Source organism: Oxyura jamaicensis, chromosome 5 (genome assembly GCF_011077185.1).
Source record: "Oxyura jamaicensis isolate SHBP4307 breed ruddy duck chromosome 5, BPBGC_Ojam_1.0, whole genome shotgun sequence".
Lineage (NCBI taxonomy): Eukaryota > Metazoa > Chordata > Aves > Anseriformes > Anatidae > Oxyura > Oxyura jamaicensis.
In genome coordinates, this window is record NC_048897.1 from 27,166,959 (window position 1) to 27,192,378 (window position 25,420).

At 46.3% G+C, this 25,420-nt stretch overlaps 1 protein-coding gene across 1 annotated transcript; it reads left to right on the forward strand.

The window, feature by feature from the left end:
* The first annotated feature begins 473 nt into the window (after positions 1-473).
* On the forward strand, positions 474-25,420 carry TSPAN32 (tetraspanin 32). Its single transcript, XM_035328872.1, has 8 exons — positions 474-775; positions 1,900-2,011; positions 2,936-3,036; positions 7,478-7,552; positions 19,198-19,299; positions 19,882-19,974; positions 21,574-21,657; positions 23,515-25,420. Exons 1-8 carry the CDS (start codon positions 710-712, stop codon positions 23,608-23,610), a joined length of 729 nt encoding a protein of 242 aa, XP_035184763.1. The 5' UTR covers positions 474-709; the 3' UTR covers positions 23,611-25,420.

Below are 25,420 nucleotides of genomic sequence, written 5' to 3' on the forward strand. Positions count from 1 at the left end.
ATTTCAGGAAAGATACATCCAACAGGCAGCTGGTTTTGAAGCACAAACCTCTTCTGCAAGGCATCTGAGGAGCTGCCATTGTCACCTTCAATGCTGTATTTTTACATCCCCTGTTTTCGAAGGGGAAAAAAAACACTCTGCAAGCCTGTCACCTGTAAGAGCTGTTCCCAGTGATGCCATGCCACCGCTCCAGGCCTGCAGAAAGGCAAGTTAAGGGGAAACGAATCACAATTGGGTGATTCTCATGGTGCAGGAGACCAGAAGTCACCTGGGCCTGAGGGTCTGTAGCTGTGGGTCCATGGGGCTGCAATGCAGGGGAGGAGAGCCAAAATATGCATGCACAGGGTGGTGGGTTGCTTCTGAATCAGGGGTTATATCTACATATCTGCAAATAACATTTCCCTAAACTTTTTCTCAATAAATAATTTATGCTTTTTTTTTTTTTTTTTTTTTTTTTTTTTTTCCCCAAGAACTTGGCTCTGAGCTGCATGGCAAGCTGTATTTCTGCCTGCTTTTCCTCGTTTCCCACCTAGCTGCGTGGCTGCGTTTGTGGGCTGCCAGCAGTTTGCTCTGGGCAGGATTTAACAGGGGAGAAGGAGGAGTTGGGACTACACTTCCCAAGAGGCTCCGCTGTGGCTGTGCCTTCCTTCGGTGGTTTTATCAAGAGCTGGAGGGACCAACGGCTTGCTCTCCCTGGGGACAAGCAGCCATGGGGCCGAGGTGCGGGATGAGGACCGCCAAGTGCCAGCTGATGGCCACCAGCCTCTGCATCATGGTAAGCAAGCAACTTGGGGGGCAGGGGGGATCTCCGAAAAACTGGGGTGAGGAGAACAACTGCTTTCACCAGCCCTGCTCGGAAAGGGTCAGCTTTTCCCACGTTATGTTTTTTGGGCGTGGAGGGGCAAGCAAAGCAAACTGCCTGAGTTATCACTGTGCCCTGCACGGTTATCGCAGGCCACCAGCATCACCACCCCGCAGCTGATAGACTTCTGGTTTCTCAGGGCTGCCGCAGCTGGTTCACAACTGGAAGGAGAAAGGAGAGCAGCATGGGTGGCTTTCAGCAAAACCTAAAGATGTTTGCTCCTCTCTTTGGGGGTTTAAAAGAGAGTCCTGGTGTAATTTCATGCATTTCTTTGAGGTCGTCACCAGGAGATGAGATGGGTGAGGGTGTGAAACCGTAGGGCTCTGGTGCAAGCATGTGTGATGGTGTTCCCTCCAGGGACCCACAGACCTGCCCCGCGAAGAAAAAGCAATTCCAAAGATCCTTTTTAACAGCTTTTTGAAGCAAATTCAAGAAGTGCTTCTTGACATGTTACAAGGAGTTCAGGAGAAAACTCACCACTGTTAGAGCTGGTGGGAAGCCATGGACACTTGGGAATGCTTCTCCTGGACGCTTCTGAGTTGTAAAGGCTCACTGCCTTTTCACCTATGACCTAAGGTGTCAAAGGAGGACTGCTACCAAACACGTTCAGAGGAGATGCTACAACACAGCTGCCGTGGGTGGCTAGAATCACGTTACTGCTGTGTTGGAGTACTCCTTTGGGCTGGTGTTTCTCAGAAATCTGAGCTAGCTGGTGTTGCACTTAGCATTTTGCTGGGCGTGGATTGAGATACGCAGTAACATACAGCATGAGGAAACCGTGGGTGCTGTAAGTTTGCTTATTTGTAAGCAGAAAATGCTATGGTTTGGAGGAACTTAGCTGCTGAAACTATAGTATCACTTTAGTATGTAAGTATCTAGGATTTGTCCTCCTATGTGCATTTTGGGGTCTGTGCAGTGCTGTTTGGATGTCAAGGCTGTCTGCCTGTGGGTAGGACTCGGGAGCATCCAGACACATGCTGTGCGCTCAGTGGGACCTGCCACCATGTAAATCCCTTCCTCCAAACCTTCCATTCCAGCTGCTGGGGCTGTCCATCGCCACACTGAGCACAGTTACCCACTACGGGCTGCGTTTCACCATCATCAGCGACATCTCCCCCGAGAGCAACTCCTACCGGGTCATCCACCATGTGGGTACGTTGTGGTCGCACCCCAGCAAGACCTTTGGGGAAGGCAGGATTCGGGGCCTGGAGGATGCTGTAGGGCTAGAGGAGTCCTGCAGGCACTATTTTTCCCACTGTTTTTGGACCCACACTGCATCTTTCCATCTTTCCCCTGTGCTGCACAGAAAGCCCAGGGCCAGCTCAGCCAGATGTAGGTGGATCCAAAGGTGTGATGGGACTGGAAGTGCCACAGAAGCACAGGGAGAGGGGCTGCTACAGGGGTTGAGGCTGAATATTATGAAAAATGACGCTGGGAGGAGAATGGGAGAGGAGAAATGCATGGACAAACCTTCTTCTGGGGGAAAAATGTTTGTTCGTTTCTTTTCCCCTGGTTTAATTTGGGCCCTGGAAGGTACAGAGGTCATAGGGAACGACTAAATGAAGGAGAAATATAAACTGAGTCTTGGAGACGAGGCTAGAGCAAAGAGATGAGAACAGCCCGATAGTGCATGCTTAGCCCTGAGCCAGGGCTGCAAAGCACTCGGGTACCAGCTGTGGCCCTGCCTTGGCCAGGAGGAAACCAGCGGGTGAGTGTTGCAGGAGATTAGCGGTGTGCCGAGCCCCGATAGTGGCCGCGGGGCATCTGCTGCTCTTCAGCATCCCCAACTGGGGGCATCTTTATCAGAGGGCTGAAGTAATTGTCAGCTTATGGGCATCCTTGCAGGGTGCCTGGCTCTGCTGGAGCTGGGGCTGCTGCTCAGAAGTCTGCAAGGTGAGCTAAGCAGCTGGGGAATGATGAGTAAGTTATAAAGCATTCGAGTTCTGCAAAGTGGTCTTCTTACACCACCTCCCCAAAATGCACTTTTTGTCCTCTCCTCGAGGAAAAGCATTTTGCCATTATTCCCCTCAAAGGCTTGGTGTCTGACTGCAGATCCTGTGTCCGGCTTCCTTCCAGCTTTCTACGTTGGCATCTGCCTCAGCATGACCCTGATCCTCGCAGCCCTGCTGAGCTCGGCCGCCACGGTGCGGGAGTCACAGTGCCTCACAGCGACGGTGCGTATCCCTCAGAGGGGCTGGCTGGGAGCGGGTGGCATGCAGGCACTCACACCTCCAACCTGCTGCATGCACGCAGGGCTAGGACATCCCATTACACCAGTCCGTGCTGCAAGGGGACGTTTTTTATAATGCGCAGCCTAGCCTGACCCTGTGGAGCTCCTCCAGCTGAGGATTGCATCCTTGTGCACCTTGTTGTTAGTTGTTGTTGGTGGTGGTGGTTTGGTTTGTTTGTTTTGTTTTGTTTTGTTTTCCAAAGTAACTGCAGTGATGATGCACTTTTTGAGCAGTGTTTGGGCCTGGACCGTATCAACATTAATAAACTGAACTGTAAGCTCCACTTTCCAGCAAGCCAAGCGATTTCGTTAAGTTCTGGGGAGAAAAGCTCCCATTTTGGCTCATCGGTGCCTAGGGGCTGGGGTGACACGCTCCCCACGAGGCTGCTATTTCTCCAGGCTCCTGCGGGCTTTGCCCCAGCACCTTCACTTCGGCTCCCGCCGGCTCCGGGCCCCTTGTGGCCGCTGGGGGGGGCCGGGGAGCCGGCGCTGGGCGAGGCGCAGCCGTGCCTGGGTAACAGCTCTGGGAATAGCCGAGGAGCCCTGGGCGGCCAGTTTACCCTCTGGGATTTCTCTGGCTTTGGGACAGGGCTGGAAAGGTGTGCTTGTCCTCCCTGGAGAGCTCTGAAGCACCTCCTGCACCGCTCCTTGCGCAAACAGCTCACCGGTGTGGTAACAACTTGCATTGCAGGGTTTCTATAGGGGATCTTTTCCCAGACCTCTACTTTGGCATACACCCCTTTAAAGCTGTTGATATCTTGCGGCAAGGACCATCCCGCAGCTGGTTTCCCCACCAGTCCCTGCCACATTTGATCTCGGATGTGAAAGCTCGTGATGAAGGCAGAGAGCCAGCCCCCGAGGTCGGATGTGACCATGGGCAGGAGTGGCACAAGAAAGACCTGTGGGGCTCTGAACAGTATCCTTCTTCGGGAGGGCTGTGTATGCAGGAGAGGGGCCTCAGTCTTTCTTGTCCTAATGACAACGATGGGTGCAGGGTGGTTAGAAACCAAAATGGGTTGAATGGGCCGCTCGTCTCGTAGCTGCAGCAGCAGCACCAGCCCAGGCAGAAACCTCTGTGCACACACCAATGCTTGCAAGGAAGCAGGTTCCTGGAGAACAACTGAGATCTTAGAGATAATTATTACTTTCTAAAATCCTGGACTGTTATCCCCAGAGCTCCTCTTCAATGGGGGAGCAGTGGCAGGTTTATTGACTCCCCTCCAGCTGCAGTCCTGCTTTATGGTGATATGTGGTGCACCAGGCAGGCATCCCTGAATGTAAACATCCTGCAGCTCTCATGGCCTCTGAAGGCCATGCCGCTATTGAAGGGGAGGAAAAGGAAGGAAAACTGCAATTTTGCTAGCACTACTTGTACAAAAGGAACTGGCTCAGACAGTGTTTAAGGTACCACGTGATGGTAGCTGGTCAGACAAGGAGGGAGGGGGGGTGGGGGAGTGGCAGAGAACAACAAGAATACCCCACCTGAAACTCTCACACTTGAACTTTCCAGCCTAAAAATTACTCAAAATAAGTGTTTGCGATGGATCAACTGTTTCAAGCAATTTCTGTGGTGGAAAAGGCTCAGTGGATGCCTGGTGTAACCCAGCTTCTCACTGAGTGATGTGCTAGCGGGGCCAGCACACAGCTCAGGCTGTTTGCTTTACTGCCCCCAGGTGTGTAATTGCAGGCAAGTGCTTTGAGGGTCCTTGATAACCCAGCAGCACGCTTCAGCATCTCGGTTTTGCTGTGAATTTGTCTCTTCATAGTGCTGTAACACGTCTGTGTGACAGCACTCCCCGGGAGCAGGCATTGATGCTGCGCTCAGCTGGAGCTGAGGATGGGTTCCTCCTGCAGACAGAGATTGCAGGCAATACTTACATGGAAAGGCAAGCATGCCACGTGCTGTTAGGTGAACTGGGGCAGGGATTGGCTGCAATCTGATGGATGCAATCTGAAATTATCTACCCCCTTCCCTGTCCCTAGGCTGTGAATTTTTGCAGGGGGCAGCTCTTACACAGCCACAGTGGCACCAAAAAGCAGCCAGAGCAGAGCAGGTCACAGATCTGCTCCTTCCCTGGCTGAGGGGCAGCTTGGCAGAGCTGCCCAGCCCGCCTGGAGCCAGAGCATCCCTCCCTCGGCCCCAGTAACTTTCCCTCTGCTCTCCCGAAGCATCAGCAGGGTGCTGCTGGGGATGCTGCTGACTGCGTGGCACAGGGAGGATGCTGAGGCTCAGGGACTGCTTTACCCGAAGGGTAAGCGTGAGAAGGGTGAATTAAAAGTTATGCCTGCCGAGAGATGGCACGCCATTTCTGCAGATGCTGCTGAGTCTCTAGGGGCTGAATTGTTCCTTGAAGCGTGGATGGGAATGAGGTCATTCATAAAAGAGGGACTGATGGCGGAGGATGACAGTGGGGCTGCATCCTCCTCCTCCTCTAGGGAGCCTCTCTGCACATCACGTGCAAGCTGTGTGCTGCCTTTCCATTTTTATTTTCTTTTTCCTCCAAATATCTTCTAATATAATCAGAAAGTTGTGCTTCTAAAAGTGCTTTTGGCCAGGAAAAGGAGAGAATAGGCTATGATTCATTTATAAGATGCTCTGGGAGACGTGTAATTGCTTTGCACTGGCTGGAGGTCCCCGAGGGGCTGCATCTCTATTCCCAGAGATGCTAGGCAGAAGTAAAGGGAGAGTCGATGCTGAAGGACTGTGGGCTGGAGCTGAGGAAGGGAAGATAAGCAGGCGGATTTGATACTGCTGGTTTTTCTGGCCCCAGAGGGATGTCATAAGTGCGGGAAGGACGGGAGAGTGAGAGGGGAGAAATCCGGGTGGTGCTACTTGCGTGCTGGGGTTCCCGCTTTCCAGGTTCACAGCAGGTCCTCTTGGTCATGGGAGAGCTTTCCCGTTGCTGCCAGTGCTGGTTTTACATCTACCTTAATTTTCTTTTTATCTTCCTTTTTTTTTTTTTTTTCCCCAAGCCTCATTTTGGTCCTAAATTGGATGAAAACATTGACTCTGCTATGCTGTTTGTCTGAGGGTGGTGTAAAGAGGCAGCAAAATACCAGGGCTGGTTCCACTGTGGAGTAATCTGAAAAGTCATTCTGCTGGCATGTTCTCATTCACTTCCAGGATCTGAAGTAACGCATTTTCCTTTCTTAAAGTATATGGAGGCTTTTTTTCCCTAAAAGCTTTTTTTTTAAAAAAAAAAAAAAAAAAAGACATAGACATACTTTTTAAGCAAAAGTTACTCTTTTTCCTTCCCTTAAGCTTGAATTTGGTAAAATTTCATGAAATATTTAATCTTTAAGAGATTTCAACTAGGTCATATTATTGAAGTATTCAAATGGAAAAAAAATAAAAGAGAGAGAGAGAAAAAACAAAATAAGCTGTAGTCAGATGGGTAGTTTTCCCCTGACGCATAACTCCTTTTTGGAAGAGGGACAGTTTCATGGAAAAGCTTGTAAGGGCAATAATTTACAACTGCTGCTTATTCATCATCACTTGCCATTCCCAGACTAAGCTGTGGATTCATATTTGATGAATCCATTTGGCCTTCAGACATTTTATTTTTTTTTTTTTTTCTTTTTAATGTGAACAAGATCCTTTGGTCCAGCTGTCACAACAGGCACTGATGTTTACATCAGGGCTGGCTTTTTGTTTTGGATTGAATTTCTTCAAATAAAGAGACAGCGCTTCTGACTTCCAGCTCTATGAGCCTGGGGAAGAAGACAAAAGTCAAGCTGCCTCCTGTGTCATTGCTGCCATTGTTTGGACTCTCCAGGGTCAGTTGCTGGCCTTGGTTGTATTTCTGTCATCCTTTTGTCTAAGTAGGTCAACGTGGCCGTGCAGCTCCGACGTAGCTGACAGCGCTGAGATGTGGGCCAAGGGAAAGTCCGCCTCCTTTCCCAACACTGGTTGCTCTCCATCCCGCTTCTTTATGGACTATTCATTTATGGACTTAGGAGTTTTCCCCTCCATGAAACCCACAACTGACTTTGCGGGATTGGATCCCTCGAGAGAGGTGCTATTTTTGTTCATGCTCCTGCTTCAGAAGAGGCACATGTAAATATAATTTTCTCTCTCTTTTTCTGTTTTAAAGAGGAATTTGGGCAGATTAGGCTAACTGCTCCACAGGAAGCCAAGTGCTTTTTTTTTTGGTCAACTGCTTCAAATGGACATGTTGTAATCAGAGGGTTCCTGATGGAGAATCACTATACTATTGTGCATCCAATTTCTTACAAGTTATGAAGCATACCAAGAGAAAGCAATACTTAGCTCTAACTTTAACCAAACTTGCTTGAACAAGCACATTAAATATGTTCCTAGTATGTTTTCACATTGATGTCTTCTCCCCATAGCATAACTGATAACATTTTCTCTTTATCCTCAGGGGTTTTTCTGCTTTGCTCTGGCCTTCTGCGGGCTGATACCAGCTGCCTACTGGAGATACACACGCAGCACAGAGGTAAGATTCCTCTGCTAGGAAATGCCAGCAGCCTCTCATCAGGTGCAGGTTTGGTACCAATTTCTCCTTTAAAAGGGACAGCTGGCGGTAATTAAGCCACCCTCATCAAGGTCTATAGGATGCATGTTGTGTTACATCCCTCCTCTGCAAGAAATAGGTCATTTAAAGGGAGAGAAGGGAAGGTGGGGTGCTGGCCCCAGAAATCCTTGGACAGGACAAATGCTTTCTCTTGAAGGTAAAATGAAATGCATGTCTTGTTTTAAATAGCTTTAGGTGTTTTCATATTTTGAAAAATAAGGTGCTTGGCTTTTGAAAAGTTTTTTATTATTATTTTTTTTTTTTTTTGTCTCAAATATCGAGCAGTTTCCAGCCAGTTCTAATTCCTGGTAACTTCACCTGGGAGCCTCAGTTCAAAGGTTGTGGCTGCTCAGCTTGTCTCTGTCTCCGGTAACATCCACAAGAAATGCCCAGGAACTGTGCCTGTTAACCAACAGCAGTGGCACGGTGAAAGAGCTAGTGTGAAAAACAGCATTTGGGGTTGATGTCGTGCTGGGATACGTGGTCTGGAGGAGAAGACTGCACGAGGCTGGATTTTCAGGTCTCTGAATTGTTACCCCAGAGCTCGCTGCTGGTGTGCTGGATAGTGCTGGAGATGAAGGGTGGTGGGGAGATGGAGTTATGGTATGTGGCAGCAGGATGCTGGCTGCTGGGGAAGCAGAAATGGGGCTTAGTACTTCAGGAAGGCTAGACTTTTAATGCTTTCCCGAGCTGATACCATTTCCTTTAATCTGCTTTACATGTTTACTCCTCTTTCCATTCAGGTGAATTTGTTGATTCTTGGTCTTAATTTCACCCATGCTCCAAAAAGAAAAAAAAAAAAAAGAGAGAGAGATTTGGGTTTTATTTTATTTTATTTTTGTGGAGCATAGTTCCAACAAAACCCCAGAGACTCAGTCTGTGCTCAGGCTGCTGCAATTGCACCTCTTTGTGCTCATGCTTGACCCACAGAACACAGCTCGTAGAAACTCCATGTTGTAATGGTTTGGTGTCCTGTGGGGAGGTTAAAATCCTGTCACTGTGGGGCTGAAAGACCAAAGGGCAACATCTGGGAAGCAGTAAGGGATAAGTTCCTGCTTCTCTAGAAAGCTTGCCCACAGCTGACCAGGAGCTGAAGATCCTCTGTAATAAGGGTCAGACCAAAGGCACTGGATCTCAGAAAGGCAGGAGCACAAAAACCCAGCACGTGTGGAGCAGTGCTTTCCAGCTGCTCACAGCCTGTCGCTTAGGGATGAGCTGCTGGTCCTTTTGTGTGTGATGTCCTCTGGATTTTTTTTCCTCCATGAGTTTGTCCAGCTGCTTTGAAAACATCAGGTGAATACTGATGGCATAGCAGCAGTGTTCATCTCTATTGCAGCACCACCTGTGCCCAAAGGTCCCACGCTTACCTGGGTAAAAGAGCATCCATCAGAGCTGAGACATCCATAGCAAAGAGTCTTCTTACAGCCTCTGTATACATTTCCTTGGTTTCAGGCAAAGCTATGAGAATATGTTATTTTCACACTAGCATTTTAATTTGGAAATAACTTACAATCAGCACAAAAGGGAGACCTCAAGCAGGGCATCTCCTTCTTCTGCATGGGTTTCTAATGAGAGCCTTAAACAGAAGTGGTGTTACCAAAGGAGAAGTGGCACCAGAAACTGTGTCTGGGTGGTCTGTGGAAATTGCATTATGTGAACAGGCTGTTTAGATATTCTTGCTCCAAAAATGTGAAATAGGCTGTGAAAAGACCACAAGAAAAAGTTGTATATTGAATGAATAAGGGTATGTGCCATTTAACGAAATATTTAGCTGGGTATATTTAAAGAATGATACCAATCAACAAAACACTTAGCTGAAAATATTTAAAGACTTTCTCTGTAAATGTTTTAATTGCTACATCTGTTTTTACTTCAAATCATTATCCTGTTTTTTTGCTTTGAGTGCCCTGCCCATAAATGCACCCATGTGTTATGGTTAGCTTTAGTACTCATTTTTTATTTTTTGTTTTAAGCAAAACAGAAATAGTTTTCACAAGACATTTTTTTTTTTCAAAATGTTTACTTTTGAGATATGGAAAACCAGCAGTATTTCTGACAACAGAAAAAATAAAATACGATTGGAGATCCCCTTGGGTTTCTCTTCTTGCTAAAATGCAAAGAAAAGCAGGGACTAAAAATAAGGAAATATTTAATTATAGGAACGTCACTTACGAAATGCGTGGAAACTTAGCTTGGCTTGAAAGATAACTTGTCTCACCAGTGAAGAAGGCCAGATGTGGCTGCCTCCCCAGGACAGACAGTGCAGTGGTATGGACTGCTGAGTGGGTTGGGGGATTCAAAAGGCCTGAGGAGTTTCATTATAGAGCAGTTTGCTTGTCTGATTTTCTCAAAGTAAAGAGCAAAACTAAACCAGATGACCTCACACAGCCTCCAGCATGTTGGCATTTTCAGAAATAGTGATAATATGAGAAGAAATCAGTCAAATTCACCAGTATCTTGTAAGTCTGTTGGGATGAGCCCTTCCCTCCTTCTGCAAGTAGAAACTGGGAAGTTTCTTGTCCCCCAATCCACAGCAGATGCTCTCAGTATTTTATTCCACTTGATCCAAAAAAAAAATAAATAAAATTAAATAAAAATCCTTTATAGAGCAGAACCCTCTTACTGAAAATAATCCAGCTAGAATGGAAAAGCCCAATTGTCAGCTGAAAAATTGTTTTGATGGTTATTTTCAAGAGGCAGTAGATAGAAGTGTTGTTTGAACATGATGAAAGCAAGATGCCCTTCTTGCCTTTGACTCTTGAGAGACCTGTTTACAGTACTTCTTGCAGAGAAGCTATGCAGGATGGGAGAAAAAGACAGTTCATTTGTAAATATTCACTGTTCTCAGACCTCGGCACTGTAAACAAAATATGAATCTTTCTTGTTACCCATTCTCTTCTGCTTTTCAGAGTTTCTATCCCTCCCGATTGAATTATTTCAGACATCTGTCATGGCTTTTTAATTTCAAGTTACCTACTGTCCAGACAGACTCTGTGTCACCAGTTTTTATTTGTAAAACAACTTATCCCAGCTGTGCAAAAATCACAAATCTGGGATTTATTGTGCTTTGCCACAAAAACTTGAATCCTTTGTTCAGCACTGTAGTTAGCCCTTGCTCCATTAGCCTGTCTACATGGCCAATAACTGGGTTTGGGGCTTTAGGATGTCTTCTGAGGATGCTTCACATTCATCTGCCTGCATTGAAGTAGAGAAATTAACTGCTGAGAAATAATGTTCCCTTTTCCAATGTATGCCTGTCTGCTAGGTTTGGCCACAAAATGGTGAATGAAATGGGGAAGAACAAATAAATCAGAATAACATACTGGATCCTATACCTGTCTCTCTGAGGTGTACAATGCAGCTTAGTTCCTATCAGATCAACAGGGATCAGCAGTAATTAGCAGGCAACACTGACTGCTGAAGAAAGGAAGACAGTGTCCCTGTTCTGGCCCACCTCATGAGTACCAATGTTGGTGGCAGAGTTATGAGCGAAGAAGCCCCCAAAACACAAACTTTGTCCAAAATCAGAGTGTTGAACGTGCATCTGACTTTGGCTGCAGCATGTGGCCTTACCCAGACCCTGCCGTAATAGACAAGGAGGGCTTTTGATGCTCTTGCTAACCAATACAAAATGGGTTTGAGGCTTTGTTCTGGGCTTTGCTGCAGAAAAGGCCAGAGGAGCTTCAACGTCACGTCATGTTCTGGTTTTCCCTTTCTCTGCAGCAGCTTAGGACGTGCTCCCAGCAGCCCCACAAGCCTGTTGGGTTCGGGAGGGTGAATCAGCAGAAATAAAATCGCTGCGGCTCAAAAGCTCCTTCTGCTGCAGAACTCCTTCTTAATTACAGGCATTTGTTAGCAGGTAAATGTTAGCTTAAAACAAGTATGTTTACAATTTCCTGACTTGGGGGAAAATTTGAAACTAAACATTGGTGTAAATAGTTGTGCCAGGCTTCACCTGATTTGGACCGGAGTACCTGTTCCCTTTGCCACAAGTTGCCAGGGAAAAAAAAAGCTTGTGTATCCAAAGCATCTCACAGCACCCTGTCCTGAGGGTGGAGTGGCCAGAAGATGATAATATAAGCAGATGCTTTGTGCCTCCTGCATTGGTGTGTATCTGCCCCCACTTTTGGTGTTCAGGCCCAATTTCTTGAGTCCTTTTTAATGAAAAGGTTGCTTGGCTTTGGACTAGCTGTAATGATGAGGCAATCTCTTAATTTTCAAGTTACTGGGTGATTTCAGAAGGAGGTTTCCCCAGCAGCTTTCCCTCCATGTGCACAGAAAGGTGTCAGCCTCTTTGGGTTGTGCTGGGCCGCACATACTCAGTTTGCCTTGTCCTTCCTTGCACATCCATCTTGTTTCTGCAGTTATGCAAGAAGTGATGAAATGCTTCCAGGTAATTCCTTAAATAGGGTTGTAGAGGTTCTTCTGGTGGCAAGCAAAATCTGTTTTTTGTTTGTTTTCCCAGGGTGTATTTGTTTCAGTCATTCATACTGGTTTATGCTGGGGAAAACTCTTACAGGGTCTGGTCTGGGGTGATGGTCTCACCCTAAGGAAATGCTTTAATGCAAGATTAAGTCCGTGATTTCAGTTGGACTTAAACATAAGCTGGAGCTGTGTTCAGGTGCTTTCTGAAGCTAGAACCAAAGCACACAGGCAGATTCCTTTCTGAATCAGCAGGGCTGGGACAGGATTGTAGCTGTTCACAGGGGCCTTTCAAGAGCCTTTGCAAAAAGCAGGGATTTTGCTGTTAAAACAACGTGAACAATTGGATGTCTTCCTTGCTCCTGATGTTATTCGTATTGCCAGGCACAATTGTTTTAACATAAGCACTGAGCTTTTCCCATCTCTGAAGCATACAAAATTGGAGTAAATAAATAAATAGGGGGAAAACCCTCCCCCCCCCTTTTTAAATATCATGAATCTTTCCCAGCATTTGCGTTCCCATCACGTACAAATGCCCCGCTCCCCCATTGAGACAGTGCTCTCCTTTGTCTGATGCGACGCTCAGGCACTCACTCTCTTGCTTTTTATAATTTATCGCTGCCCTGGCTCTGAACCCGTGTGGCCCTGTTGCTGCTGCTTCCCGTGGTACAGCTGGAGATGCAGTCTCCAGCAGCATCGGCCGCAGTGCCTGAGGCCACTGGGATGGTCCTCAGCACCCCAGCACAAGGTAGCACGTCCAACCTTCATGTGGCCATAGGGGATCAGATCTAGTGCTGATACAACTTTTTTTTTAAGCTAAAAATAGTTTTTTAAAAAGCATTTGTCTATGCTTTTAGTGGGAAATCAGTCTTGACTGGCACTGGTTTCAAGTGCTATGGGCAAGAGATGGTTGGATGGTAGTTTTGGGAGGTTCATCGATGGTTGGGTGTAGCATCTGAAATGTGGGAGCATGAAGGAATATGGGCCCTTGGCAGCACACTGTTTTTGCAGTTCTGCTATAAAATGAGGACTGAAATGCTTCTCTTGCTTTACAAAAATAAAAAATCAAGGAAACAAGAGGACCTTGGCACACTGAGGCTGGTGTCACTCATTGGAGGTACAGCCTCAGATCTGGAGGGTCTACGGAAAAAAAAAAAAAAAATGGTATTTATTAACTGTTTGACCTTTTTTTGATTTATTTTATTTTCATTTTTTGGACTTTTCTGTGAAGCATCATACCCTGCCACAGGCACAAACCGATGCTCCTGGGCTCATCTGAGAGGATGCTACATGCTCTGCTCATCCTGCTGGACTTCTGCTGCTGGTTTGGGCTGTGGGGGTGAGAAAGGAGGAGGAAGTTTGTAAGATAGCAGCTGAAAGGAGAAGGAAAAATGCATGTGTTTATAAAGGCATGTATGTTATCTGCTGTTCTCAGTGACACGCAGGGAGACCTGGCTCGTGGTTAGGTGCTCAGCTAACTCCAGGCAGCATTCCTCCATTTAGTGAGCAGAGCTGTGGGAAGGTGTGAGTCACTCGTAAATGGGAGCTGGCAGCTGCCAGAGCACTTTGGCCAGCCGTGCTGTTCAAAGCTGGTTTGTGCCCCTGGAGAAGCATTGTGTGCATCTGTCTTTCGGGAAGGCAGCACCGAGGCGGGAGGGAAGCAGTGAAACAGGTCAGCACTTTCATCAGCTCCTTGTGCAAACGATTCAAAACAGGAGGCAGTGCCGGAATTGGAGAGAAATAGCTTAGTAAGGCTTTGCTTCTCCTGCTTCACTATTTCACAATGGCTTTTGCTGCCTTCTCTGTTTGCATAACCCTCAGTAATGCACCAAAAGACGGGCTGCCTGTTCCTGTCCTAAAACCTACAAGAGAAGGAAAATCCATGAGTTATTTAAAAAATAATAATACATTTACAATAATACAAAATTATATATATATCAGAAGAAAACATGAAAATGACTTGGCTAAAAGTCTCATTTGGATCTCCCTGCTCTCTTTGCATCTCCAGTGACTGCCAACACCAGAGGGGAGCAGCACCTTCTGACCTTATGCAGGTTTTGGAGGCAGGGGCTGCAAGGCTGCTCTGGTTTGCAGTGCTGGCAGAATTTCTGCAGCTGGGATTGACTGGCTTGAGGAAGCCTGAAGCAGAGGTGAGGAAGGGAGCTGACATGCTGTTAGAGAAGTGTATATATAGAAGGGCATTCACTGACATCTCTTGCTTGCAAAGGAATCAGATCTGGATACCGATCTCCTTGTCACATGCATCTGTTCCAAGTACAGTGACAGGGAAAAAAAAATCTCTTTGGTGAATAACGAGGCAAAATCGTGAATTTCTCTCTTGGAGGAAACAAGTGAAATTTGTTTTAGTTTCTAATAGCCGATGGCAAGAACAGTAGTGGTTTCAACAGAGTAAATGCCTTCTTGCAATCATAAATTCTGCTTCTTGGGGGGCATAAGGGATTTAGAGGATGATGAACAGGGCATAAAGGATTTAGAGGATGATGAACAATCTCAAAATTCCTTCTTTCTTTTACTTTAAGTGAAAAATGCTATTCTATTAAATCACTTGGAGTCAGCTACATCAATCTCAGTGGTGTTTTTCCATCTGTTGTATCCACTAAGTCATCTCTATCACCCCTAAATGAATGTTTCATTAAGGAATGCAGACAGAAATGGGAGACAGCAATTATTTGACTAATTTAGAGCTGGAACATTTTGCCAATCTTCTTCCAGGAAAAGAATTACTGTAAGGTGTGACCTCCATACCACTTAACCTGGAGGTTTTTGTCAAGCCAAAGCCCAGCTGATGCTACATCTTCAGCTTTTCCTGTTGTTTTTCTTACTGATGAGCACTGGAGGTACATTCTCCTTCCAAGGGAGACCTCTGCCCAGGAATACCCCTCCAACAACAGGTCACAGTGTGCATGCTAACTAGTTTTGAACCATGCAAAAAATCAGCAGCATGTTATTGGGAACAGGAAAATCCACATGGCCATCATGGTGCTAATGTGTAGTGGGGACATAAGACCTCTTGAGAAGAAGCTCAGACAGATTTTCTCTCCTGCAGCTGCATTCATCCATCCATCCATCCATCACATGCTAACTGCTGCCTGAGTTAAGGGATGAGGCACAGCTGTGGTTTTCTTAACACGTTATTGACAGTATCAGCATAACCACTCAAACTTAACAAGCATCCGGTTGCTTAAATGGAAGAAAAGGCACCCTGATTATTATTTATTTTCATCTGACACCTGGTGCAAGAAACAGGAGAGAAAAAAAAAAAAAAAAGGCAGTTATTCTGAGGTGATGGACTGAAAGTTGCCCTTCAGTGGAGTGTGCAATGGGAATCTATTGAGGATGGCAATTTGGTACAGAGCAAAGAAGTACTCAAGCTCTTCACTGTGCTATGTCCCAGCTCCCAGGAAACTTTAGGGATGAATCTGTGCCTCGTGAATAAAATAAGCCCTGATGCAAAAAAGGCTAGGTCATGAAACCAGCTGGTGACTCTCTCATGCTTTCAGTTTTTAATTTTTTTTACATCATTAGGCATGCATGAGGCTGCATGCCCTTTTGGCCTGTGTAGATGCTGCCATGCATGACTGGTACTTCAGAGCTTGGCTGCAGCTCTGAGCACAAATATAACCCCATCTCGGGCAGAAAAGTTGCTAGGATGATGGCTCATTAATGCAACCTCGTGCTGTCTCCTCTTGTTAAACCAGCCCCCTCATATGCTCCATGGCATATTTAGGACTTTATATCCACCGCTGAAATATTTCAGCTGGAAAGCTCTCTGCAGTAATCTTTGCAAACAAATTTCTACGTTGCTTGAAGACGGCAACTTTTCCCTCCAGAGTCAAATGATTCTAGCAAAAATCAGGAAGATGATGTGGAGGAACTCCAGTCAAATCACTTAAAATAAATAATAAAAAAAAGGCTTTGTACTTTGATGTCCCCTTACTATGATCTGAATAGTGTATTCAGGTAATAGCTGGATATAAATGCTAGGTGTAATTGCTAGATAGAAGTGCTGAGAACAACTAATCAGCAAATTGTACTCTCAGGCTTGCCTAGACACACGTCCTAAAAGGAAATTATTGCTATAAAACATTTTCTATTTAATCCTTTGTGCTTTAACTTCTTGGAGGCTGCTTGGGAAAATGAAAAATCAGTAAATAACTAAGAATCCAGCTCCTAAGTGAGCTCAGAAACACTGTGTAATTTAAATCTCTGGGGGTCTTAATGTGCCTGGAGATTACACTTCGCTCATCATCATCACCACTGCTGTAGTCGAGACGAGTGTGAAGTGTCTGCTGGCGGATTCTTCCCTTGTTGTTTCTTAGGGTAGGAATAATTTTCTGCTATAGCTTTGTTATGGGAACCTTGTTCCTTCAGTCCTCTCCCATCACCCCCCTTCCTTCAAACAGCCTTGGTGAAAACACTCAGCGTCATCGCGGGGCCCCTAAAATGAGAAGTCACTTTGGGAATGGCTTTTGTCTGACAGCTTTCTGTGAGGTACTGTGTGCAGCTGCGCTGCTCACTGCACAGATACTACTGGGGAGAGTACGTGCTATTTACAGCAGACTATGCGTAGAATCACAGAACAGTTTGTGTTGGAAGGAACCTTAAAGATTATCTAATCCCAACCCCCTGCCATGGGCATGAACACCTCCCAGCAGCCCAGGCTGCCCCCAGCCCCATCCAGCCTGCCCTTTGGCACCTTCAGGGATGGGGCCTCCATAGCTTCCCTGGGCAGCCTGTGCCAGGGCCTCACTGCCCTCAATAAATAATTTCTTTCTTATATCTAACCCAAATCTACCATTTTTTTTAGTTTAAAGCCATTCCCCCTTGTCCTGTCACTATACTCCCTAACAAAGTGTCCCTCCCCAGCTCTCCTGTTGCTATTAGCAGTAACGAGGGCCTGGAGCCTGCAATGGTCTTTGCAGATGAAACATCACTGGGTAGTGTCTCATCTTACCTATGGTTTAAGTTGAATACAGTTGTAAAGTGGTCAGATCTGGAGTATTTTTGCTAAGTTTTGTGAGGTTTTGGGGAATATGCCCAGCCAAGGCAAAAGGCTTAAAATAATGTGTCCCAATGTTTCCTGGCTCAGGTTTCAGCAAACTTTTGATGTTAAACTTCTGGATTGCTTTCAAAAGCTGTTTGCTTTGCTGTTTCAGAGACCCTAGTCCAAAGATAAATCTGTGTGAGAGATTAGGGTAAGGAGGAGCCTAATCTTATGGTTGTTTGAACCTGTGCTATCAAGTCACTTGAACCTTCTTGGGGAAAGAAAAAAAAAAAAAAAGTAAATAAAATCCAAATGTAGGCCTCTTAAGGGGAACCTCAGCACCTGGGGGTAATAGTAAATATGAAAAGGCAAAACTGCACATGTAGTTGTACTCCTGCAACCTAGATGGGAGTTGAGATATTCCTAAACAGCTGATAACCTCATGGGTTATGAAGCAGGCTGCTCGGTTCCTGTTCCTTCCTCGGCAACAAAAGGCCACAAGAGGAGGCTGAAATATTATTCTTTTTCATTATTCTCAATCCAGTTCTTCAGTGGAAATGGAAACTTTTTTACTGAATCCATTTATTTAACTGCTGCTGCTGGAAAGCTGCTTCATGGCCCACCAGAAGTTAGAAAAGTTTAGATGTTTTGCTTATTATTGGGGTTTAAGATTTGCTCAGAAGCAGGATGGTGCATGCATCCACCAGTAATCTCATTTTACTCCAGTCTCTGCTCTTCCTCCTCACCCGTGTGGGACAGCTCAGTGGTGTGGACCTTGACACTAAGGTCTGATGGACCTTGGCTCAGCATCTCTGTGCCCTGCCCATCTCTGGAGCTCTCTCATTTAAGACACTGGATTGCTCCTGCCTCACCATCTGGTTGCCAAGCATCCCAAGGGATGGAGGCTTTGCTGCAGGTTATGCAACCCTAGATCTGGTGGTGGGATTATGGCCCATCACCTGCTAGCTCTGGTGGACAAGCAGGTGCATGGTCATGCTTAGAAACCTCCAACCCCCCCCCCCCCCACTGTTATTCCTTTCAATAGCTTTGGAATATCTTTGAAGGACATGTTGCTTACATTTATCCCTGGTGACATGGAGCTGAGTCTGATGCAAGTAATCTCGTAATCTCCTCAGCCTCCTTCTATCCCCTTCCTTGTCAGTCACTGCCTTTTGGACAACTAGGTGGGACCGAACATTATTGCAGTAATGGCTATAAATCACCTCAAACAGCCCTGCTTTCACTCCTGAGATGTTCAGGGGCTGGCATGTGGTGCTGTAATTTTTTTCCCTAGAGTAGTTTCTACTGCAGCCCCTTAAGACTTAACTGAAAAGCCTCTCTGAGTGGTGGCTTTGCTCCAAGAGCCCTCATGCACCCACCCACTCCACTCTGTCTGTCTTGCAGATTGACTTTCTGCTCTGAAAGCCAAGCATTGCCTTCAGACCCACTCAAATTAACGCAGGTATGGAAGTGAGGGAAAATGAATGGAAGAAATAGGTGTTTTGTTGTGTTTGGTTTTTAAATTTATTTTATTTCTTTTACTCCAGGCGCTAAATGTAATTGTCATATTTTTCCATTGAAAGCCGAGCAGGAGTGGGCTGGGATTTGTCAAGCTGCGAGTTCTCACACTTTTAGTAAATATTTAGGATCTGATTCACCGCTGAGTCACCCCATTACTACTTCTGGTTCAGTTCAGAGGAAATCCTCTGTCACTGGGATGACGCTACCCATCTGAGGAGCTCTCGCCTTTGTATTTGAGCATCTCAGGGTGGCAAATGCTTGTCCTCGCAGTCCCTTGTCAGAACAAGGAGGTGGTGTCATCCCTGCCTGGCAGGATGTGGGGGGACTTGGAGGCACATAGGTCAGAGGCACACATGTTCCTCTTTGACACCAGCTCCCAAACTGGCCAGGAGCTCCAGCCATCAGCAGGTGAGACCTTGATGTGAAGTGTAGCAGAAAGTGGTACACTTACAGCATCACAGCTCATGGTGTCACAGCTCACCATGTCATGGGTGCCCCTTGGCGTGTGGTGGGTCGTACAGCAGCTGTTGCTGTGTGGCAGTGGTTCAGTAGCTGCATGACTTGTCTCACGATATGCCTGGGAGAGACCTGCACAGACAGAAGTCTGCTTCTATCGCAGGTGGAAGACAGCATGATGGACGTGTACGACCTTGTGTACGAGGAGGTGAGGAGGAACGTCTCCACCTTCAGGAAGCACGAGCTGACTGCCATCCACGAAGCAGTAAGTTACCATCCAGCCTTCACAGACAGCCTTGCCCTGGAGCATCTTCCCATTGGTCTCAGCAGGCTGTGGCTGGTGCCTGGCTACGCTTTGCAAATGCTGAAAAACTGTTTTATCTTGGGAAGCAGAGGCTCCAGCCAGCTGTGAAGCCCTTCCCTTTCCCACCTGGATTATCCAAGGGCCACCTACTTGAGCATCTCTCTGGTATGAAATCTTCAAAGTTTTTGTACCATAGCTGGTACATATTGCCTGTCTCAGCCAGCCCTTTGCTTTCACCCAGGCATCTCAAAACAGAGAAAAGGGCAAATGTTTCTCATTGCCATGACAGCAGTGGCCCTCGGAGCCGTGACAAGGAGCATCAGTACTTTCTGCAGGGCTGTGGAGTAGCAGGTCCAAAGCCACCCTTGGTGAGGAGAACCACCCAACTTCATCACATGCTTATTTTAGCCGCTTTAATTGATGAAAAAACAGTCCTTATTGATTTTTTTTTCCCCAAGTTTAACTTCCATTGCAGCAATTATCAACTGCATGCCTACCTGCTTTGTTCCTTTCCTCCCATGAAACCCTGTCCCTCTCTTCCAGTTCCTGTGCTGTGGGAAGCACTCCCCATTCGGAGACACAGCTGCCGTTGAGCACAGGACATGTCCTCCCGGCCAGGCACAGGCTGCCGGACAGGTAAGCACAAAGCTTCTTCCACCCCACCAGCATCACTGTGCTACTACTCATTGAGAGCTTAAAATCTTTTTTTTTTAAAGACTTAAGCCAGAGTTGTGGCCTTTTTGTGGTTTGGTTGTTGTAGGTTAGGTTGTTTTTTGTTTCTTTTTTTTTAACCAGAAACAGGAAGGTGTCTCTAGGTGCAGTTTGCTTTGCAGCAAGAGAAAGCCTCCAAAATGCTTATTTTTGCAGCCTGTTGCTTCTCTCCAGCCTCTTCTGTATCTTCTACCTGTGCGGAGATGATGTGATACCACAGGCATGTGTCTGACCTCAAAAAACTATAGGGCTTGTCTGTGTGGTGCTAATTTCTGAGACCTAAAAAGTGTTCTGCTAACAGCAAATATTGAAGGTGTACACGGTGACTTTATTTCCCTCTTCTAAGGGCATTAGACAGGTACTAAAACTTAAAATAATAAACTCATAAAGCAGAATAATGTTGTCCAGCAGTAGCTGCACCGTGTAGACTGGATTCCTCTCCTGTGCAGCATGGCAGTGAAGTGATGTCGAAGCCACTAGTATTGGACTGTGTATGTAGTGAATGTGTAATGCAATCTTCATACTCTGAGCAAATCTCTTGTATGCTTTTTTTTCTACGGCAGTAGCCAAATCAGCTGGCATAGCTGAAGCTGCAAGCGTCATACCATACATTGTCCCTAGGTAAAACAAAACCGTATTGCTACAGCTATGCAGAAACATCGGTGTTACATCAGAGGCTAACGCAACCCTGTGATGCAAAAGCACAACTCAACCCCTGGTTTCCAGCCGCCTCCTGGAAAAACCAATCTCAAAGTGGGGGCGGGCAGCAGCTCAGAGAAGAGGAAGGAAGATGAAAGCAGACCTGGGCACCATGCGTGGGTGTTTGTTCGCCTCTGCTAATGGTTTGCATTTAGCAGGGAGGAGAATGTGAGGATGTGACTTGCAGTTGGGGACCTGCAGCATTTGGTAGCTGCAGTGCATTTGCTCTGGTACTGACGCTGTGGGGCTATGAGCACTTCTACCTCACTCTGCAAATCGCTTAATCAAGGGCAGGCTTTTGCATTTCTGAAATGGTTCTCTTGGCTAGCACCCACTGGATTTCAGTGGGGTTGCTGGCATGCTTACTGCTCATTTATATTAATGCTGGTGACACCTTGAAGTATGGAGCTGTTTGCTAGTACCTTTGGGGAACACAAGCAGCATTATGGCATGCTCTGCTTTTCCATCTTTTCACTTTACCCCATCCATTTTCCATTGGGGTGGGGAACATTTGTGTATGACCACACTTAACTGTGTGTGCACACATCCTCTATGCTCCGAAATGCATCATGGTAAGAAAATCATAGGCACATTGTAGTGATGGAAAATACACTGCATGTGTTTGTCTTGCAGTGCAATGCTGCATCCCTGGTGGTGCTCTGGGGACCCAGGAGTTGGACTCGATGATCCTTGTGGGTCCCTTCCAACTCAGATATTCTGTCTATGATCCCTCTCTTTCTACCTGGGGTCACAGCAAGTGCTATTAGGGGGACAGACTCCTCCCAAGATCCTGCTGTGCTGCAAGGGGTGTCTCTCTCTTCCCAGGACTGCCTACAAGAGATCCAGGGCTTCCTGAAGAAGCACATGGATCTTGTCTCCACGCTCCTGGGCATCACCATCTGCTTCACGGTAACTGCGCCTATTCCTTCTTGTGTCTGGTCCCAAGAGGCAGGGAAATCATATTCGGAATTAGCCCCAGGATGCTAGGGTTTGGGATGATTTTGGAGATCAGTAGCAGGGAAACAAGTGGTGGTGGACTCCACCTTGGAAATTAGGAAATAAATAGTCTTAGCGAGTAGTTTTTCTACCCCAAACTCATCATGTCCGCAAGGAATGGGGAGGGGTGTCTGCATTTTTTCCTTGCGGATATTTCGGTGTGTCCTCCCCTGCAAGCTAGAGGAGATGTCACCTGGCGTAGGGCTTGCAGGTGGGGTAGGAGGCCCACCAGGCTCCATCTGGCAGGCAGCTCAGTGCCTCTCTGGTGAAGAAAAACCTGAAATGCTGCACAAAAGGACAGACTCTTATTGCAGAAGGCAGTGAGGGTGCTTGGTGGCTGCATGGGGACAGTTCATTGGGAGCTGGAGAGTGCCCGTGATTAAAACAAGTCTGCTCCTAGGTCCACCCACTGTAATTACCCCTATATGAGGCCCTGCACGTGTAGTGAAACATGCCAGAAAAGAGTACAAGCCTTGTTTCTTAACCATGAAATTAGCTTTGGTCTGCTCTGATATCGCCACACTGCTCCCCAGACAGGGCAAGTTTTCCCAACCAGTGTGTGTTTAGGCATTGTTTCAGTGCTTGTGTCCACCTCAGCACAATATAGGTTAGAAGATTTTTGCCTATCTCAAGAAAAGCCAGAGGAACAAAGATTTTTTTTTTTTTTACTGCTCATAGTAAATGCAGAAAGCCATGAGGCAATGGCACAGGTATATTTCTACTTAGATGGAATTACACACTTGCAGACAGAATTTTAGCATTAAAGCTTCATTGGATCTTAGTGCAGCTGAGCTCTTGCTCAGAAAATCTTTGTAGCTGATGCGTAATGCAAAGCCACATATGGATATTTGGTGTCATTTCCTAATTTTTCTTGGCTGTAGAAGAAATTTCACTTCAGCTCTACCCAGACAAAAGTAGGAGCACTTTTATATTTTTTCCCCGTAACTTGATGCTATAGCCAGATAATGCAAGAAAGTCTTTGAAGTGCACATTAGAGGAAGTCTCACTGCAAGGTTGACTATTGTGATGGCAGGATGCAAAGGAAAACCTGGTGGCTGGTACAGCTGCTCTCATGTCCCAGTCCCTCTGGCCAGCACCGCGACTTGCACAGATGTGCCCCCATCGAGCTGCGCTCAGCTTGCACAACAAGGCAAGCTTTCAGAGGGCTTTGCAGCCCTCATTACACTTTCCCCAGCATCCTCACCTTTGATAAGCTGCCCGTGTAAATCTTGATACGTGACCAGCCACCACTGCACAGGGTGATAGACCCATCAGAAAGCTGCAGTACAAAGGAAGCATATTGTCCCCACAGTGTGCACGTGGTGGCCTTTTGTTTTTTTGTTGAATATTTATTTATTTATTTTACTCCAAACAAAGCATGAAGTTTTTTTCTTTATTTACACAAAAGGCTATTATGAGAGATGTATGTTGCGTGGAGGAATGTTTTGTGGCAGGAGTCTGAAGTCTGAATTTCCTGGCTTCTTCTCACTTTTGGATATTTTTAGGACAGAGTTTGAGCCATGCTGCGCTAATTCCAATCAGATGCTTTAACTGCATGTTTTTTTCCCCTCTACTTCGTGTTGGAATTGGTGTTCACCATTTTAGTAGAAAACAGCTCCTTCAAGAAAAAATTAATATTTTCATACATAACAAGTTCAGGAGTGTCAAGCAGACTAGCAGGCAACTCTTATGATCCCTTATTCGTGCAGAGGGAGCATCATCCTTAGTTCAGTACTTAACTGTTTGCCCATTTCATTTATTTCCTTTCAGGTTTATGGGATGGTTCTGACTTCATTCCTCTGGTTCTCCATCCACTTCAGCAACAACCTGGACCGGAAAGGCAAATACATCCTGCGGGCAAGGTAGAAACTCGTCTCCTGGGCTTCTCTACCAGGCAGAGCAAGCTCTTGATGCAGGAAGACGCCTCAAGACTTCCCCAGAATCCCCTGGGAAGGCACTGCATGGGGACAGGTGGAGGGATGAGTGTCACCACTGCTCATGTTGCACATTCCCCTTCCTGCATCGCTCACCCTCGTTCGTTCCCGAGCTGATCAGCCCGGGTGATGCTCTGTGGAAGGGCACCTTCACCGAAAATGGATGAGGACCAAGGCGCACCTGGGCTCGGAGATGTAGATCACCTCGTCGGGTGCAGTGCAGGTTGTAGCTCCACAACAGGACACACACAGTCCCTTTGGATACATCCAGAAAAGAAAGCCCAGCCAGAATCACAGTGCTAAACCAAACTTTTATTGCACTGTTCTGTGTGACCCCAAAAGATGTGACATTTCTAGGGTGATAGCTTTGGACCGTAGCCTGGGACTGGTTCGCTATCAGCAAATACATGGACACAGAGTGTGGCACTGCTGAAGGGAAATGTGCTCTCCTAACTGGAACACTGCTAATTATTGACTTTGAGCAGGTTTGAGTTATCTCTGGAGTATGTAGGTATCCAACCACCACTGATTCTTTTTTCCCTATATTAAAGCATTGTTGGAGCTTGTGGTGGAAATTAGGGGGAAAAAAAATAGTGCCAGTTTTTTGAAACAACCAGCCAGAATAAGGACACATCCCTCTGTTACTCCCCTTTTTGATGTGATATGCATAATTTTTAAAATTGTTAGGATTTGGTCAACCTCCTAGGTGCTGCACTGATTCCATACCGGCACATTCAACCACACTGCCGTAACTTTGTTTTTCTCTAGCTTCACTGACCTACCACACTGCTGTGAAATACAAAAAGGCTTTGATATTAAACATATACAGGGCTAGTGTTTAAATCTGAGAGAAGCGGACTGATCCCCAGCCAGGTCAAAAAAGACAATGTCCACTTCCTCTTTACATCTCCTTATCAACAATAAGCAGAAATTTGAAAAGCCTTAACCAGCTGAAGATCTCAGCTTCTCAGCCTTGCTAAAATGATGGCTTCCCGGTGTGCTTTGCCCTCATTGCAAGGAGACAGAGCTGCTTCTGAGCTGAAAACCATCACTGCAATAGATTTAGCTGGAAAATCTGCTGTGAACTGTGGCTATGGAAAATGTCTGTTTGAACCAACACCAGCTTTCAGCCCTCTCCTTCATTGTGGCTTTTAGCCACAAAAAAGAGTAAGTGGCAATTGGGATGGTCTTGATTGAATAAAATGTGATAATCTCAATGAGACAAAAGAGGAAAGCCCCATGCTGATATTCAGGACTGCTACACACGTGAAAACAGCAGTGCAGCCTACAGCATCTTCCCTTGCCTGGTTAGCCTTCTAGCATGGTTGCAAATATCTTGCAGTGGAAGGAAAGGCTTTGAGGGAGGAGAGCTGTCACTCCTAATACTGCTCCCTTGGCGTGAGCAGAGCTTCACTGCTGACTTTGAAAGCAGGATCAAGTTCAAGGTGATCCAAAGTATCACCAGCTATCTCCTGACAGTCACCAACACACCTTGGTCTAGTAGGGATTTAGAGGTAATAAGCTTCCCTTAGCAGCTGCACATGCAAGCATAGTCACTTGGTAGCAGTGGGAAACAATTCGGATACATGCGTGTGTGCATACAACATGTTTTCTGAAGTGCATCGCTCTCCAGAGAAAGACAATCTCCATTGTGAGCTCTGGCTCTTATTGTCCAAGTTACTGCTGCTGTCATTCCTCAGGCCAGCTGGCAGTTCACGTGACTCCTGGAAAGGAAATTCTTG

Bases quoted from the DNA above. Each gene is read 5' to 3' on its own strand.
- TSPAN32 (XM_035328872.1), top strand. From the start codon at position 710: ATGGGGCCGAGGTGCGGGATGAGGACCGCCAAGTGCCAGCTGATGGCC. The intron at 2,012-2,935 runs TGGGTACGTTGT...CCGGCTTCCTTC, and splicing joins CTACCGGGTCATCCACCATG to CAGCTTTCTACGTTGGCATC. The intron at 21,658-23,514 runs GTAACTGCGCCT...ATTTCCTTTCAG, and splicing joins GCATCACCATCTGCTTCACG to GTTTATGGGATGGTTCTGAC.